The sequence below is a fragment of the Somniosus microcephalus genome, chromosome 32, assembly GCF_052327205.1.
Source record: "Somniosus microcephalus isolate GS21.2 chromosome 32, FLI_Smic_1.0, whole genome shotgun sequence".
Taxonomy (NCBI): Eukaryota; Metazoa; Chordata; class Chondrichthyes; order Squaliformes; family Somniosidae; genus Somniosus; species Somniosus microcephalus.
This window is the reverse complement of record NC_141018.1, coordinates 8988717-9006285: the sequence shown is the minus strand read 5'-3', so window position 1 is coordinate 9006285 and position 17569 is coordinate 8988717. Positions and strand designations below refer to the sequence as shown.

At 48.6% G+C, this 17569-nt stretch overlaps 1 protein-coding gene across 3 annotated transcripts in view; it reads right to left on the bottom strand.

Moving 5' to 3' along the window:
* vps13c (vacuolar protein sorting 13 homolog C) overlaps window positions 1-17190 on the bottom strand; it is a 339126-nt gene extending 321936 nt beyond the window's left edge. For all 3 annotated transcript variants that reach the window (XM_085972079.1, XM_085972080.1, XM_085972081.1), the window contains exons 1-2: window positions 17053-17190; window positions 105-148 (exon numbers count right to left, since the gene is read on the bottom strand). In XM_085972079.1, coding sequence (XP_085828205.1) covers window positions 105-148; window positions 17053-17152 — 144 coding nt within the window. In that variant the 5' untranslated portion in view covers window positions 17153-17190. The remainder of the gene's footprint in view (window positions 1-104; window positions 149-17052) is intronic.
* Window positions 17191-17569: the final 379 nt, after the last annotated feature.

The window sequence follows — 17569 nt, the reverse complement described above, 5'->3', positions numbered from 1 at the left end:
TGCTCTGAACTACAAACTTGGAAATTTTCAGAACCAGTGAAGTAATATTTCTCAAAAAATAAGAGAGAGGTGTAGAACGTTAAAGCATAGGAGTAAATACTTACTAGTGCATTTTCTTTGACTGTCAGGTTATCAAGGACCACATTTCCTGAAACAAGATTACAGTCATTAGCAAGGATTCACATACACTATAATTATGTCATAAAAATCTTCTGCAATCAATTCACTCCCATAATTGCACAAATTAAGAGATATTTGGATATATTTTACTAAACTTAAATAAGAGAGAAAGATTCCATCGAGTATAATTTGACACAAAGCATCAATAACATGGCCCATTTTTTAATAAGATTGTTTTCAACATTTTTGGAGGTGTATGGCGGGAAAGAAAAGGAAGAGACACAAACAAGTATCCAAACAAAACTGGGATTCAGGCATCTCAATGTATTCCATTCCTCAGTCTGAGTCGACAGAGCTGTTCTATTGGTTGCTACTGCTACAAACTAAATCAGCTCCAGATTTATCAGTAGAAATAGATTACCTTTTTTTAAAAAAGCAAACGTTCATGCACTTGGTTATCTCTATTTACATTTTATCACAGCTTGGGGTGCCGCAAGGATCAGTGCTGGGGCCTCAGCTATTTACAATCCACATCAATGACCTAGATGAAGGGACCGAGTGTAATGTATCCAAGTTTGCTGACGATACAAAGCGAGGTGGGACAGTAAGCTGTGAGGAGAACACAAAGAGTCGGCGGGAATCTCGAGCGGCAGAGCGGGGCTATAAAAGGCCCCAGAGACCAGGTAAGGCCTCACAGCGTCGGCGGGAATCTCGAGCGGCAGAGCGGGGCTATAAAAGGCCCCAGAGACCAGGTAAGGTCTCACAGCGTCGGCGGGAATCTCGAGTGGCAGAGCGGGGCTATAAAAGGCCCCAGAGACCAGGTAAGGCCTCACAGCGTCGGCGGGAATCTCGAGCGGCAGAGCGGGGCTATAAAAGGCCCCAGAGACCAGGTAAGGACTCACAGCGTTGGCGGGAATCTCCAGCGGCAGAGCGGGGCTATAAAAGGCCACAGTGTCGGCGGGAATCTCGAGCAGAGCAGGGCTATAAAAGGCCCCAGAGACTAGGTAAGGACTCACAGCGTCGGCGGGAATCTCGAGCGGCAGAACAGGGCTACAAAAGGCCCCAAGAGACTAGGTAAGGACTCACAGCGTCGGCGGGAATCTCGAGCGGCAGAGCGGGGCTATAAAAGGCCCCAGAGACCAGGTAAGGCCTCACAGCGTCGGCGGGAATCTCGAGCGGCAGAGCGGGGCTATAAAAGGCCCCAGAGACCAGGTAAGGCCTCACAGCGTCGGCGGGAAACTCGAGCGGCAGAGCGGGGCTATAAAAGGCCCCAGAGACCAGGTAAGGCGTACCAGTCTCCGAACTCGGAGGGAAGGAGAGAGGTAAAAAGTAATCCAAGTGTGACGTCACCAGAAAGCGGGTAAGTGATTGGTTGGTCAGTATTTCTCTCTTTTTTAAGCTTAAACTCTGTGGTTTATAGTTTCTAAGGTGCGATATTCATCATCTAGAATCGGAGCAGAGGGTATTTAAAAATAATATTAATAAATTTAATTAATTACATAGAATGGGAGATCAGGTGATGTGTTGCTGCTGCAATATGTGGGAGCTGGTGGACACCATTGATGCTCACGGTGATCACATTTGCAGTAAGTGTTGGCTGCTCGAGGAATTCCGGCTCCGTGTTGAAGAGCTGGAGTCCGAGCTTCAAACACTGAGACACATCAGGGAGGGGGAGAGTTACCTGGACTCTGTGTATCAGGAGGTAGTCACACCAATTAGATTAATTAATTCAGATGTAGTCCGTGGCCAGGGTCAGGATGGTGCGACTAGAAGTGAGGCAGGTACGGGGATCCAGGAGGTAGTGTTGGAGGAGCCGCAGCCCTTGCTCTTGTCCAACAGGTTTGAGGCTCTTACTCCCTGTGAGGATGGGAACAGGGACTGCGGGGAGGATGAGCAACCTGGCCACAGCACCGTGGAGCGGGGGGCCATTCAAGTGGGGGGGAGTTAAAAGAAATGTTGTAGTGGTAGGGGATAGTATCGTTAGGGGGATAGATAGAGTTCTTTGCAGCCGAGAGCGAGAGTCCCGAAGGCTGTGTTGCCTGCCCGGTGCCAGGGTTAAGGACATCTCCTCTGGGCTGGAGAGAAACTTGGGAGGGGGAGGATCCAGTTGTCGTGGTCCATGTTGGTACCAACGACATAGATAGGACAAGGAAGGAGGTTCTGCTGAGGGAGTTTGAGCAGCTAGGGACCAAATTAAAAAGCTGAACCACAAGGGTAATAATCTCTGGATTACTACCTGAGCCACGTGCAAATTTGGCTGGGGTAAATAAAATTAGAGAGTTAAATGCGTGGCTCAAAGACTGGTGTGGGAGAAATGGGTTTTGCTTCCTGGGACACTGGCATCAGTACTGGGACAGGAGAGAGCTGTTCCGTTGGGACGGACTTCACTTGGCCAGTGCTGGGACTAGAGTCCTGGCGAATCGAATAACTAGGGCTGTAGAGGGCTTTAAACTAATTAGTGGGGTGGAGGTTTTAAGAGAGCGAAAAATAAAAATGACAGCGGAGAAGGCAATAGAGCAAGGGAGCAGTGGGGGAATTAAAAACCAGAGCGTGTCAGGAAGGGACAGAATGTATAATGATAAAGGTAAAGTAGTAAAAGGGGTAAAAGCAGGAATAAATTGTCAGAAAACATATTTGAAAGTTCTTTATCTGAATGCACACAGCATTCGTAACAAAATTGACAAGTTGACGGTACAAGTAACTACACATGGGTATGATCTGGTGGCCATTACGGAAACATGGCTGCAAGATAATCATGACTGGGAACTAAACATACAAGGGTATTTGACAATTAGGAAGGACAGACAGGAAGGAAAGGGAGGTGGGGTTGCTATGTTAATCAAGGATGGAATCACTGCAATAGTCAGAAATGATATTGGGTCAAAGGATCAGGATAGTGAAACAGTTTAGGTGGAGATAAGGAATAATAAGGGGAAAAAGTCACTAGTGGGCATAGTCTATAGGCCTCCTAACAGTTGCAACTCTGTTGGTCGGAGTATAAATCAGGAAATAGTTGGGGCTTGTAATAAGGGAACAGCTATAATCATGGGGGATTTTAACTTTCATATTGACTGGACTAATCAAATTGGGCATGGCAGCATTGAGGAAGAGTTCATAGAGTGTATTAGGGACGGGTTCCTTGAGCAGTATGTAACTGAACCAACCAGGGGGCAGGCAATCTTAGATCTGGTCCTGTGTAATGAGACAGGATTAATAAAAAATGTCCTAGCAAAGGATTCCCTTGGAATGAGTGACCATAATATGGTTGAATTCCAAATTCAGTTTGAGGGTGAGAGAGTTGGATCTCAAACCAGCGTACTAAGCTTAAATAAAGGAGACTACGAAGGTATGAGAGTAGAATTGACTAAAGTGGACTGGGAAAACAGATTAAAGTGTAAGACGGTACAAGAGCAGTGGTCTACATTCAAGGAGATATTTCACATCTTTCAAGATAAATATATTCCACTGAGGAAAAAAGGGGAGTAAAAGAAAAGACAGCCATCCGTGGCTTAGTAAAGTAATAAAGGATAGTATTCGACTGAAAACAAGGGCATATAAAGTAGCCAAATCTAGTGGGAAGATAGAAGATTGGGAAGCATTTGAAAGCCAGCAAACAATAACTAAAAGATTAATTAAGAAAGGGAAGATAGATTATGAAAGTAAACTAGCAAAAAATATAAAAGCAGATAGCAAGAGTTTCTACAGCTATATAAAAAGAAAAAGGGTGGCTAAAGTGAACGTTGGTCCCTTAGAGGATGGGACCGGGAAACTAGTGGTGGGGCACATGGAGATGACAAAGACGCTGAACAAATATTTTGTATCAGTCTTTACAGTAGAGGACACTAAAAATATCCCAACACTGGATAAACAGGGGGCAATGGGGGGGGGGGGGGGGGGGGGGAGGAGCTAAACACGATTAAAATCACTAAGGAGATGATACTCAGTAAAATAATGGGACTTAAGGCAGATAAATCCCCCGGACCTGATGGCCGAAATCCTAGGGTCTTGAGAGAAGTGGCGGTAGGGATTGTGGATGCATTGGTGATCATTTTCCAGAACTCCCTGGACTCAGGAAAGGTTTGGCAGATTGGAAAACTGCTAATGTAACACCCTTATTTAAGAAGGGAAGTAGACAAAAAGCTGGAAACTATAGACCAGTTAGCCTAACATCTGTGGTTGGCAAAATGTTGGAGTCCATTATTACGGAAACAGTAACAGCATTTGGATAAACATAATTTAATAGGACAGAGTCAGCATGGTTTTACGAAGGGGAAGTCATGTTTGACAAATTTGCTCGAATTCTTTGAGGATGTAACATACAGGGTGGATAAAGGGGAACCAGTGGATGTAGTGTATTTGGACTTCCAAAAGGCATTTGACAAGGTTCCACACAAAATATTACTGATCAAGATAAAAAAATCACGGGATTGGAGGTAATATACTGGCATGGGTGGAAGATTGGCTATCTAACAGAAAACAAAGAGTTGGGATAAATGGTTCGTTCTCGGGCTGGCAATCAGTAACTAGTGGTGTTCCGCAGGGGTCAGTGCTGGGACCCCAACTCTTTACAATCTATATTAACGATTTGGAGGGAGGAAGGGACCGAGAGCAACGTATCCAAGTTTGCCAACGATACAAAGATGGGAGGGAAAGCAGTGAGTGAGGAGGACATAAAAAACCTGCAAAAGGACATAGACAGGCTAAGTGAGTGGGCAGAAATTTGGCAGATGCAATATAATGTTGGAAAGTGTGAGGTTATGCACTTTGGCAGAAAAAATCAAAGAGCAAGTTATTATCTAAATGGAGCGAAACTGCCAAGTGCTACAGTACAAAGGGATCTGGTGCATGAAACACAAAAAGTTAGTATGCAGGTACAGCAGGTGATCAGGAAGGCCAATGGAATCTTGGCTTTTATTGCAAGGGGGATGGAGTATAAAAACAGGGAAGTCTTGCTGCAGTTATACAGGGTATTGGTGAGGCCACACCTGGAATACTGCGTGCAGTTTTGGTTTCCATATTTAAGAAAAGATATACTTGCTCTCAAGGCGGTTCAGAGAAGGTTCACTCGGTTGATTCTGGAGATGAGGGGGTTGACATATGAGGAAAGGTTGAGACTCTACTCATTGGAGTTCAGAAGAATGAGAGGCGATCTTATTGAAACATATAAGATTGTGAGGGGGCTTGATCGGGTGGATGCGGTGAGGATGTTTCCACTGATGGGTGAGACTAGAACTAGGGGGCATAATCTTAGAATAAGGGGCTGCCCTTTCAAAACTGAGATGAGAAACTTCTTCACTCAGAGGATAGTAAATCTATGGAATTTGCTACCCCAGAGAGCTGTGGAAGCTGCAACATTGAATAAATTTAAAATGGAGATAGACATTTTCCTAGCAGATAAGGGAATTAGGGGTTACGGGGAGAGGGCAGGGAAGTGGACGTGAGTCTAGATTCAGATCAGCCATGATCCTATTGAATGGCGGAGCAGGCCCAAGGGGCCGTATGGCCTACTCCTGCTCCTACTTCTTATGTTCTTATGTTCAAAGGGATATAGATAGACTAAGTGAGTGGGCAGTAAGGTGGCAAATGGAGTATAATGTAGGGAAATGAATAGAAAAAGAGAATATTTTTTAAATGGTGAGAAACTTTCAAATGTTGGTGTTCAGAGAGATTTGGGTGTTCTCGTGTAAGAAACACAGAAAGCTAGCATGCAGGTACAGCAAGCAATAAGAAAGGCAAATGGCATGTTGGCCTTTATTGCAAGGGGGTTGGAGTATAAGAGTAAGGAAGTCTTGCTACAATTGTACAGGGTCTTGGTGAGACCACACCTGGAGTACTGGGCACTGTTCTGGTCTCCTTATCTGAGGAAGGATGTACTTGCCTTGGAGGCGGTGCAACGAAGGTTCACTAGATTGATTCCTGGGATGAGAGGGCTGTCCTATGATGAGAGATTGTGTAGAATGGGCCGATACTCTCTGGAGTTTAGAAGAATGAGAGGTGATCGGATTGAAACATACAAGATTCTGAGGGGGATTGACAGGGTAGATGCTGAGAGGTTGTTTCCCCCCTGGCTGGAGAGTCTAGAACTAGGGGGCAGAGTCTCAGGATAAGTGGTAGGCCATTTATGATCGAGATGAGGAGGAATTTCTTCACTCATAGAGTGTTGTGAATCTTTGGAATTCTCTGCCCCAGAGGGCTGTGAATGCTGAGTTGTTGAGTATAATCAAGGCTGAGATTTTTGGACTGTCGGGGAATCGAGGGATATGGAGATCGGGCGGGAAAGTGGAGTTGAGGTCAATGATCAGCCGTGATCTTATTGAATGGCGGAGCAGGCTCCAGGGGCCTTATGGCCTACTCCTGCTCCTATTTCTTATGTTCTTAAAACAAGATTTCTAATAGGTCAAAATAAGTTGTATCATAAATATTTCTACATCTCCATTTCTTCACTATTGCTATTTGAGTAACTTTAGAACTAGGCATTTTTGCAGTGAAAGGGTAAGCTGAAACTTCTTACAGACAGGATTTCCTGATAGCTAATGAGGTTTATCTTAAGAAAAAACATACCAAAATTGCTAACTTTATGCACAAGCCACACAAGTGACAGCTCTTAGCCACAATTATGTAACGAAGGTCCTAGCCAGCAATGAGGTAACCAAAGTATCTGCCTCAGCAGCTTTCTCCAATTTCGATTGAACAAAAACACTTCTCCAGCCTGACGATGCAAAGAACGCAGTCATTTCCCTCAGTATTAAAGCAGGGGGTTTCAAGCATTCCTGTGTGGGGAAGGAACCCCCTGCAAATACCAACACACTCGACTCGAAATTCAAAGTGTCAGCAGCCCAAATGAAAAACGTTGGATAAACACTTATCGATCAAGATGCTAGGAAGTCAACAACTGCAGAAAAATATAGTAAATTGACGAGCAAGAGAGATCCAATGACTGCAGACGCTCATCCTCTCATCCAGTGTCAAATTCATAGGGTACAGATACCGTAGTCTGGAAATCTCTGGTACATCTAAAGGAAAATGTCTCATCTTCTAAATGTGCTGCTTATGTTTATATTGAGCATTGGGGCAATGTATTAAATTGACTCATTTGTTATTGAAGGACAAAGGATGCAGTATCAAGAAGTGCCAGATTAGTAAAGCATCAGCAATGATGTCTCTCGGTCACACTGAGGTGTTAAGTGCAATACATGTATCTGTATCGCACCAGAAATCCTGCGTATGGTGCACAGTCCCTGTACGCATTAACCTATTTCCTGTGCCATGCGTTTATAATAGAAAACCTGCAATTCAACATGCTACAATGGAAAAACCCTCGGTCAGTGTTATTTAATGGGAACATTTTATCACCTCGGTTTGCGAACGAACCAACTGAATTGCTCAAAATGCCTTTTGGATAAAAACAGTCCAGCATTTTTGCCTCAGTAGCTGATATTTCTATAAGGTTTTAAAACAAAACAAGGAATTCAACAAAAGTTAATCATGATGTAACATTTATAAATTTACCCATTGAACTGTCCCGTGTGCCTTTTAGTAACTTCATTAAAGTTTTTACCTCAAGGCCTTGGCTTGGGTTTCAACTGGGCATTTTCACCTTAACCGTTGCAGAACTACATCCTGAACTCTGAACATGTGCAGTTTGTGGCATTGCCCAGCATGAACTCTCTCAATGAACAGGAACTGAAGGCTAGGACGGTGCATGATTTGAGAGTTTCTTCGCTTTCTCCAAAAGACTTTAAATTAAACGGGTCTTTGAATTCTCAAAGCATTATTTCAGGAAAGTTATCACATTTAAGTTCATTAATAAATTATCATAGAATCATAGAAGTTTACAGCACAGAAGGAGGCCATTTGGCCCATCATGTCTGCACCAGCCGACAAAGAGCTATCCAGCCTAATTCCACTTTCCAGCTCTTGGTCTGTAGCCCTGTCAGTTACGGCACTTCAAGTGCATATCCAAGTACTGTTTAAATGCAATGAGGGTTTCTGCCTCTACCACCCTTTCAGGCAGTGAGTTCCAGACCCCCACCACCCTCTGGGTGAAAAAAGTTCTCAACTCCCCTCTAATCCTTATTTTAAAATCTATGCCCCCTGGTTATTGACCTCTCTGCTAAGGGAAACAGGTCCTTCCTATCCACTCCATCTAGGCCTCTCAATTTTATACACCTCAATTAAGTCTCCCCTCAACCTCCTCTGTTTCAAAGAAAACAACCCCAGCCTATCCAATCTTTCCTCATAACTAAAATTCTCCAGTCCCGGCAACATCCTCGTAAATCTCCTCTGTACCCCCTCTAGTGCAATCATGTCTTTCCTGCAATGTGGTGACCAGAACTGCACGCAGTACTCTAGCTGCAGTCTAACTAGTGTTTTATACAGTTCAAGAATAATCTCCCTGCTCTTATATTCTATGCCTCGGCTAATAAAGGAAAGTATCCTGTATGCTTTTGTAACCACCTTAGCGACCTGTCCTGCTACCTTCGAGGATCTGTGGACATGCACTCCAAGGTCCCTCTGTTCCTCTACACTTTTTTTTTAATGGTAGGATACTGAGAAGTGTAAAGGATTGTTTTCTATTACACACTACTGGGACAGGCAATACCTGTGAACAGCAGCACCTATGATCATTGTTTCTTATTGATGGGTAGGTAACAAAAATTGTTTATACAGAATGGATTTTTAAGTCACTTTCCTCTCTTTTGGTTATATATTTAGTTAAAAATATCTACTTAACAACTTTTGACGATTAAGGAAATTTATCAAAAGCTTAAATTGTGGAAACACTGAACTTTGGAGTGTTTGAGGTAATTTGTTAGTTTACATTTATTAAAAAGCTGTACAAGTCAACAAACTCAGTAACAGCACACTGAAGGACACTTTTCCACTTCTGTGAGGAGCACATGCAAGATCACTGTGCACCCCAGCACCCCCAGCCCATGATTTGCTAGCCATTAATTTTAAGAAGCCTCACTGCTCAATGATACCAAATGCCGGGGCCACTTGCCCAGCCATTCCAGATCCCAGAACCAGCCTGAGTGTTCCCAGAACCTCCCTCTCCAATTTTCCATAAAACCTAGGACCACAACTTCCGAGTGCTCCCAGACCCTGGTACCCACCTCAGAATTCTGCTCGATCCCAGGACCTCACCTCAATACTGCCTGACTCTGGATCATAGGAACATTAGGAACAGGAGTCAGGCATTCAGCATGTCAAGCCTGCCCCACCATTCAACTAGATCACGGCTGATCTGCACCTAAACTCTGTTTACCTGCCTTTCCTCTGTATCCCTTGATAAATGATCGCAGTCTTGCAAGCTCCAATTGTCCCCCAAGAATTCACAGCCTTTTAGGGGTGAGAATTCCAAATTTCTATCACCCTTGGTGAAAGAAGTGCTTCCTGACTATGCTACTGGTCCTCTTCCTGGTCTTCCCAGGACATCTCCCAATGCTGATGTCAGCATTCCTGGTAATACAACTTGAGACAACACCTCAGACTCACCGTGAGGAATACCAGGGAGCGTCTTGCTTATAGTGTGCAAATCCTGTCCACATAAGCTTACTTCCTGCAACAGGACTTTGTGTTTCATTTTCTGCCGACATGTTATAATGGAAAACCATGCCTCAACATTTTATATAATGGAAAAAGCCTATTTGCCTATCACCAGGTGATGCTTCAGTGAGGCTCACCCTCAGACCATCTTTTCTTTTCCTATATTTCGACCATCTATTACAAAGAATTTTTTTTAAAACAAAGTACAATATTTCAATTTCTCCCACCCCTCGGATTCCAAGTTTGTCTTTCCGCTGATCTCCCTCCCACATTTCCAGCCTTCTCGCTCCAGGCCCTACCCCGTTCCTCCAGCATCAGCCCAGGGCCTGTTGCCTACTATTTGCTCATTCCAGCCTGCCCACCGTCTTTCCATCCACCTGCTGCTCTCCAGTACCATCCTCAGGCTTCCTTCCTCATGTTCACCGCTAAACCAGCATTTCAGTTCAGAAAAGTTTAAAGAACACAAGATAAAAAATAGGAGCAAGAGTCGGCCATACGGTCCCGCGAGCCTGTCCTGCCATTCAATAAGATCATTACTGATCTTCTATCAATCTCAGTATATACTCAATGGCTGCACTCCACAGCCCTCTGGGATAGAGAAGGGAAGGCCTGGGGAAGTGCTGGAGTGCATGCGGTAAGCAGGGCCAGGCTCGGGCAGGCTGGGGTCAGCAAACGAGGTGGAGGGAAAACAACAGCAAGAAGAAACTTCTTTACCCAGAGAGTGGTTATAATGTGGGACTCGCTACCACATGGAGTAGTTGAGGTGAATAGCACAGATGCATTTAAGGGGAAGCTGGATAAACATACAGGAAACTCTCGATTTACCGGCACCCAAACAACCGGAAATCTCGGTTAACCGGCAAAATTCAGGAGTAGGTTCAGTTAAGTGTTTCTTCATATTAGTGGCCGTTTCTTGATTCTTGGCTGTGGAATCGGGGGTTCCTGCACTTGTTGCTAAGCAACAGGGACGCTTGGTCTGTGGCCGGGGTTCCTGCAGCTGTTGCTAAGCAACAGGGAAGCCTGAATTTGTTGCTGTGTACGGAGCTCTCGTACCTTTTAACTATAACTCTCTGTAATCCGGACTTTTTGATAAACCGGCACCACGTCGGTCCCGGATAAATAAAGAGTTTCCTGTATCAGGTTATGCAGATAGGAGGCTAGTGTGGAACATAAACACCGGCATAGACCAGGTGGCCTGTTTTGCGCTGTACATTCTATGTAAAAGCTGGCCTGACTGAGGGCGCATAGTGGTAAGGATGGGGCAGATGGAGAAGAGGCGAGGTGGGTAGCTATGATGCAGGGTAGGCATTACGATCCTGGCTCGAGGGAAATCTGGTTAACAGGTTGGGGGGGGGGGGGGGGGGGGTGGAAGCTGAGGGTGAAAATGACAGTGGGGGTGAGGGTGAAAGTGGCAGACCATACAGGTCATGGTGGTGGGGAACCATTTTGGTTAGACCTCTTTTCCCCTCCTCCCAAAATGGTTCACCACCGTGACTTGTATGGACTGCCACGCTTACCCTCTTCCCCTCCTCCCAAAGTGGCAGTGGGGATAAGAGATGTAAGCAAAGGCACAAGGAAGAAAAGGCACAGCAGTAATTATTGGCTGTGCGGAACAGGGGGCGAGTGAACAGGAAACACATTGTAAGGCTTTACATTCCCCCACCGATAATCCACCTCATGCACAAGATTAGAGAAAAGAGGGACATAAAAATACAAGCTGTCCTCTAATTTCTGCATGTTATGATTACAGACATGTATGAAATTTACTATGAACAAATAAATTTGGGCAACAATGACTCCGTGAAAGCTGTTGAAATGGCTACAGCTGAAGTTCAAAGAGATCTAGAGATCTTAGTAGATTTGGCAGTCAACAATTCCACGACTGTGGATAAATCAGCAAAACAAGCAAAATATTGAATGGCACACAGAGGAGTGCAAACCATTCTCAAGCTAATGAGTGCTCTGATTACCAAGCCACAAAGACAACAGTTCAGAAAAGATCAACATGGCTGATCCTTCACGTCAGAGAGCAGAGTTACCAGGAGAAAGTGGAGAAACTTGGTCTCATCGGCCTTGAAGGGAGGTGACTGAGATGTAACATCAGGTACAGGAGACAACAAACAATACAGAAAAGGTAAAGTCAGAACATTACTTCAAAGTAGACCCGAGTAGGAGAAAGGGGCACAGTTGAAACTAGTAAACGGCAAGTTCAGATTAGATGTCCGGGTTTGCTGATGGTACAAAGCTAGGTGGCAGTGTCAGTTGTGAAGAGGATGTGAAGAGGCTTCAAGGGGATCTCGATAGGCTCAGTGAGTGGGCGAGAACATGGCAGATGGAATATAATGTGGATAAATGTGAAGTTACCCACTTTGGTAGAAAAAGCAGAAAGGCAGAGTATTTCCTAAATGGTGAAAGATTGGGGAATGCAGATGCTCAAAGGGACCTGGGTGTCCTTGTACATGAGTCACTGAAAGTGAATGTGCAGGCGCAGCAAGCCACTAGGAAAGCAAATAGTATGCTGGCCTTCATTACAAGAGGATTTGAGTACAGGAGTAAAGAAATCTTACTCCAATTATATAGGGCCTTGGTGAGACCACACCTGGAGTACTGTGTACAATTTTGGTCTCCTTACCTAAGGAAGGATATAGTTGCCATAGAGGGAGTGCAACAAATGTTCACGAGATTGATTCTTGGGATGACGGGACTGTCGCATGAGAAGTAAACTAGGACTGTACGCTCTTGAATTCAGAAGAATGAGAGGGGATCTCATTGAAGCATACAAAATTATTACAGGGCTTGATAGGGTGGATGCTGGGAGAATGTTTCCCTTGGCTGGGGAGTCTAGAACCAGGGGCCACAGCCTCAGGATAAAGGGTAGGCCATTCAGAACCGAGATGAGAAGAAATTTCTTCACACAGAGGGTGGTGAATCTTTGGAATTCTCTACCCGAGGGCTGTGGAGGCTCAGTCATTGGGTATATTCAAAACAGAAGTAGATAGATTTCTGACTAGTAAAGACATCAAGGGATATGGCGATAGGGCCGGTGAATGGAGTTGAGGCAGAAGATCAGCCATGATCTCATTGAATGGCGGAGCAGGCTCAAAGGGCCGAATGGCCGACTCCTGCTCCTATTTCTTATGTTCTTATGTCAGGACATTCTTCACACAAAGAATGTGGAAGCCGTGACATCATTTCTAGGTAGGGAAGTGGAAGTGAAAACCCTTGAAACCTTCAACAAACAACGGATACAATAATTGGGGGTTGGAGACAATTATAAAAGAATAATTTCAAAGGATATGGGAAAAGGGCAGCGACTGAACGGAGAATTCTTTCACAGAGCCAACACTGGCACAATGTGACAAATAGCCTTTCTGGGCTGTAAAATTCTGTGTAAAAGGATGGCACTATGGGGTGTACAGCTTTCCTCCATCATATTCACAGTAAGGAAATGGTTAATTACTTAGATTCACTTGTAGATTTTTCCTGTTGAGTAACTTTCCGTTAGAAGGCTGGAAAGGTCAGTTTCCGTTTTACTTCCAGTGAAATAAGCAGCAAAGAAGGCAGCAGGGGCTGCGAACAACATTCCCTGTCATTTTTTTTCCGAGCCGTGCAGTCCAATCAAAATACTGCGCCCGCGCAGATTTTCTACTGAAAAGCCGACAATCCAGCGCGCGGGACCCCGAAGCGCTGTGCAGCCACACAGCTTACTGGGAACACTGGCCGCAAACTATCTTTGTTTGCTCAGACTTGAAAGCTACCATAGATCTCTCAGCAGTGAGACATCTATAGACGTGCTTTGACCATCAAGTCGAGAAACTATGGCTTTAGACAGTGACTCCTCCAACGACAGCTGTGTCACGTCCCTGAAGAGAGCCTTAGTTCCCTGTAACTGTCTCCACTTCAATAACTTGATCGACAGTTCAGTCAAGGTGAAGGCTTGGGGAGTGATTCTTGTTAAAACTAAAGTTATTGCAGCTAGTTGGATGAGGTAATACTTTGAAACATATCCAATTCGCCAAGTCGCCAGAGTGAAAGGAAGGTTTAAAAAGAGGGGTGTTAGAATAGTAAATTTAGAATTCAACAGGGCTTGTCCTGCCGATCCCTTCGAGCTCGAAACCTGTGACATGGTGAATTCTCTGGTCTTATACCCAAAGTATCACAAGCATATGTGTAATTATTATTAGCAATGGTTATCATTGTACATGTGTGGCTATTGGTAATAATGGTTAGCATTTCATGTTTTAATTCCTGTTAAGACTTTGAACACTATTATCTTGGGGAATATCTTAAAACAACATCCATTGCCTAACACCACCTCGTGATCTTCCAATGACTTCCTGCTCGTCTCATTTACTCTTCTTCCCTGTTTCCCCCGCCCCCCCACAATCACACACGTGCAATCAGCTAAAACTTAAAAAGTGACAGCAAACAAAAAAGTAGAGCACAACCATTAAGAAGTTAAAACAAAGAACTCAAACAGAGAACAGATGAATGGTGGAGGAGGAGGAAGAGATACCGCGTGCTCCGAGAGTAGGCCCACAGGTCACGCAGACTGGGCCCAAATCCAAACAAACTGGAAGAAAGCCCAGGTAAAGAAATGAATTTGTACAAAGAATGAGAGGTGTGGGATCATGGAATGCCATACACTTATCAGAAAAACATCTCAGCCAGACAAGCGATTCAAACAGGAAATCTCTACCGACAGGATTCAACTTCTGGCAAAATTTAAGCTGCAATTGTACCATCTTTCTTCATATAATTTCTCCCCCCACTATTCCAGATAATTCAATTTCTCACTGCGTACACCAGTGATTTGGATCCAAAGCTACAGGGTGTGGCGTCCAAATTGGCTGACGATTCTAAAAAGAGAAAGCACATAAAACAATTCTGAAGGCCAAAGGAATCTGCAAGGGGATATTGATAAGTTGGTGGAATGGGTAAAAAGTGGCAGATGGAATTCAGTGTTCGGTGGAACATTTTGGTAAAAATATGTAACAATTATACCTTGAATGAGAGGAATCTGGGTTATGTGGTACGACAGAGCATTTTGGGGGTTTCAAGTTCACAAGACATTAAAAGTTGCACCTTAAGTGTATACGGTCATAAATAGCTACAAGAATACTGAGTTTTAAGGCAAGATGTATTTTAGAATATATAGAAGAACGACGTGGATTTATGCAGCACCTTTCAGGACAACTGCTCACAGAGGAGAACACCAACTTGCACTGGTTCAACCAAAGAGGTTTTTTGATGCAATTCTACCTCAGGCATTGCAGAGACAATGTTCACAATCCATAAAAAGGTGCTGCCTTACACTGTCTATGCTTCCCACCATGACCCTCACCTCCTTCCCCTCCCCCCCCAGACCCTCGCCCTCTCCTCCTCCCCACCCAAGCCCCTCGTTCCCTCCTGCTCCTCCCCCCGGCACCTCACCCCCTCCTGCTCCTCCCCTCGCCTCACCCCCTCCTACTCCTCAGCTGGCCCCGCGCCCCCTCCTGCTCCTCCCCCGGCCCCCGCGCCCCCCTCCTGCTCCTCCCCCGGCCCCGCGCCCCCTCCTGCTCATCCCCCGGCCCCGCGCCCCCTCCTGCTCATCCCCCGGCCCCCGCGCCCCCTCCTGCTCCTCCCCCGCGCCCCCCTCCTGCTCCTCCCCCGCGCCCCCTCCTGCTCCTCCCCCGCGCCCCCCTCCTGCTCCTCCCCTCGCCCCCTCCTGCTCCTCCCCTCGCCCCCTCCTGCTCCTCCCCCGGCACCTCGCCCCCTCCTGCTCCTCCCCCGGCACCTCGCCCCCTCCTGCTCCTCCCCCAGCACCTCGCCCCCTCGCCCCCTCCCGCTCCTCCCCTCGCCCCCTCCCGCTCCTCCCCTCGCCCCCACCCGGCCGCTCGCGCCCCTCCCCCGGCACCTCGCCCCCTCCCGCTCCTCCCCCAGCACCTCGCCCCCTCCTGCCCCTCCTCCCTCCCTCCCCCAGCACCTCGCCCCCTCCTGCCCCTCCTCCCTCCCCCAGCACCTCGCCCCCCTCCCCCTCCTGCCCCTCCTCCCTCCCTCCCCCAGCACCTCGCCCCCCCTCCCCCTCCTGCCCCCTCGCCCTCCTCCCTCCCTCAGCACCTCGCCCCCTCCTGCCCCTCGCCCTCCCTCAGCACCTCGCCCCCTCCTGCCCCTCGCCCTCCTCCCCTCCCAGCACCTCGCCCCCTCCCGGCACCTCGCCCCCTCCCTCCTCCCGGCACCTCGCCCCCCTCCCCTCCCAGCACCTCGCCCCCTCCCGGCACCTCGCCCCCTCCCTCCTCCCGGCACCTCGCCCCCTCCCCCCTCCCGGCACCTCGCCCCCTCCCTCCTCCCTGCACCTCGCCCCCCTCCCTCCTCCCGGCACCTCGCCCCCTCCCTCCTCCCTGCACCTCGCCCCCTCCCCCCTCCCGGCACCTCGCCCCCTCCCTCCTCCCTGCACCTCGCCCCCTCCTGCTCCTCCCCCGGCACCTCGCCACCTCCTGCTCCTCCCCTCGCCCCCTCCTGCTCCTCCCCTCGCCCCCTCCTGCTCCTCCCCCGGCCCCTCGCCCCCTCCTGCTCCTCCCCCCTCGCCCCCTCCTGCTCCTCCCCCCGGCACCTCGCCCCCCTCCTGCTCCTCCCCTCGCCCCCTCCTGCTACTCCCCCGGCACCTCGCCCCCTCGCCCCCTCCTGCTACTCCCCCGGCACCTCGCCCCCTCGCCCCCTCGCCCCCTCCTGCTCCTCCCCCGGCACCTCGCCCCCCTCCTGCTCCTCCCCTCCCGCCCCCCTCCTGCTCCTCACCTCGCCCCCCTCCTGCTCCTCCCCCGGCACCTCGCCCCCCTCCTCCCCCGGCACCTCGCCCCCTCCTGCTCCTCCCCTGGCACCTCGCCCCCCTGCTCCTCCCCCGGCACCTCGCCCCCCTGCTCCTCCTGCTCGGCACCTCGCCCCCCTCCTGCTCCTCCTGCTCGGCACCTCGCCCCCCTCCTGCTCCTCCCCTCGCCCCCCTCCTGCTCCTCCCCTCGCCCCCCTCCTGCTCCTCCCCCGGCACCCCTCCTGCTCCTCCCCCGGCACCTCGCCCCCTCCTGCTCCAGCCCTGGTCCCTCGTCCCCTCCTGCTCTTCGTTCACCTGGTGTCTTCCCACCCCATCATCCATCCCCCATCTCTCACCCACTGTTTGTCGAGTTGTGTACCGCAACTCTGAGAGTTGATAGCAGGATGTGGTGCAGGGTGTCACTCAATCCACTCAATCACACACACACAGAGAGAGAGAGAGAGAGCGGGCCGAGTGCCTGGGCCTGGGAGGCCTGGCCCCGAGCCCCAGTGGGCGGGGAGAGCGGCCGCTGCCGAGCACCGCCTGACAGACACGCAGAGAGTGAGAGCGGGAGCCGGGGAGCCGGGGCCTGCCCTTACCTCCCCAGATGCCCAGCTTGAGCTGAGATTTGTCCAGATTCTCCACATAATCGCCGAGGAAGCGGTTCAGCAGCTCGGCCACCAGCGCCTCGAAGACCATGGCTCGGCTCGCCGCTCCCGCTGCGCGCTCCCGACCGCCTGACGCACCGCCGCCCAGTGCGCGCCCCCGCGCCGCTCCCGCCCTTATAGCAGCGTGCGCGCGCGCCCGTCAGAGAGCGGCGGCCCGGCGACAGGCCGCTCGGCCCACAGGTCGGTACCGTGTCCAGCCTTCTCCCACCCCAGCAACACGTCCACCGCCTCCTCCCTCATGTACCTAACTCGCTTCTCCTTCACTGAAACTCTGCTATTCGCCTCAGCCACTCCCTGTGGCAGCGAGTCCCACATTCTCACCACTCTCTTGAGTAAAGAAGTTTCTCCTGAATCCCCTATTGGCTTTATTAGTGACACTCCTATATTTATGGCCCCGAGTTCTGGTCTCACCCGCAAGTCGACGTCTACCCTATCAAACCCTTTCATA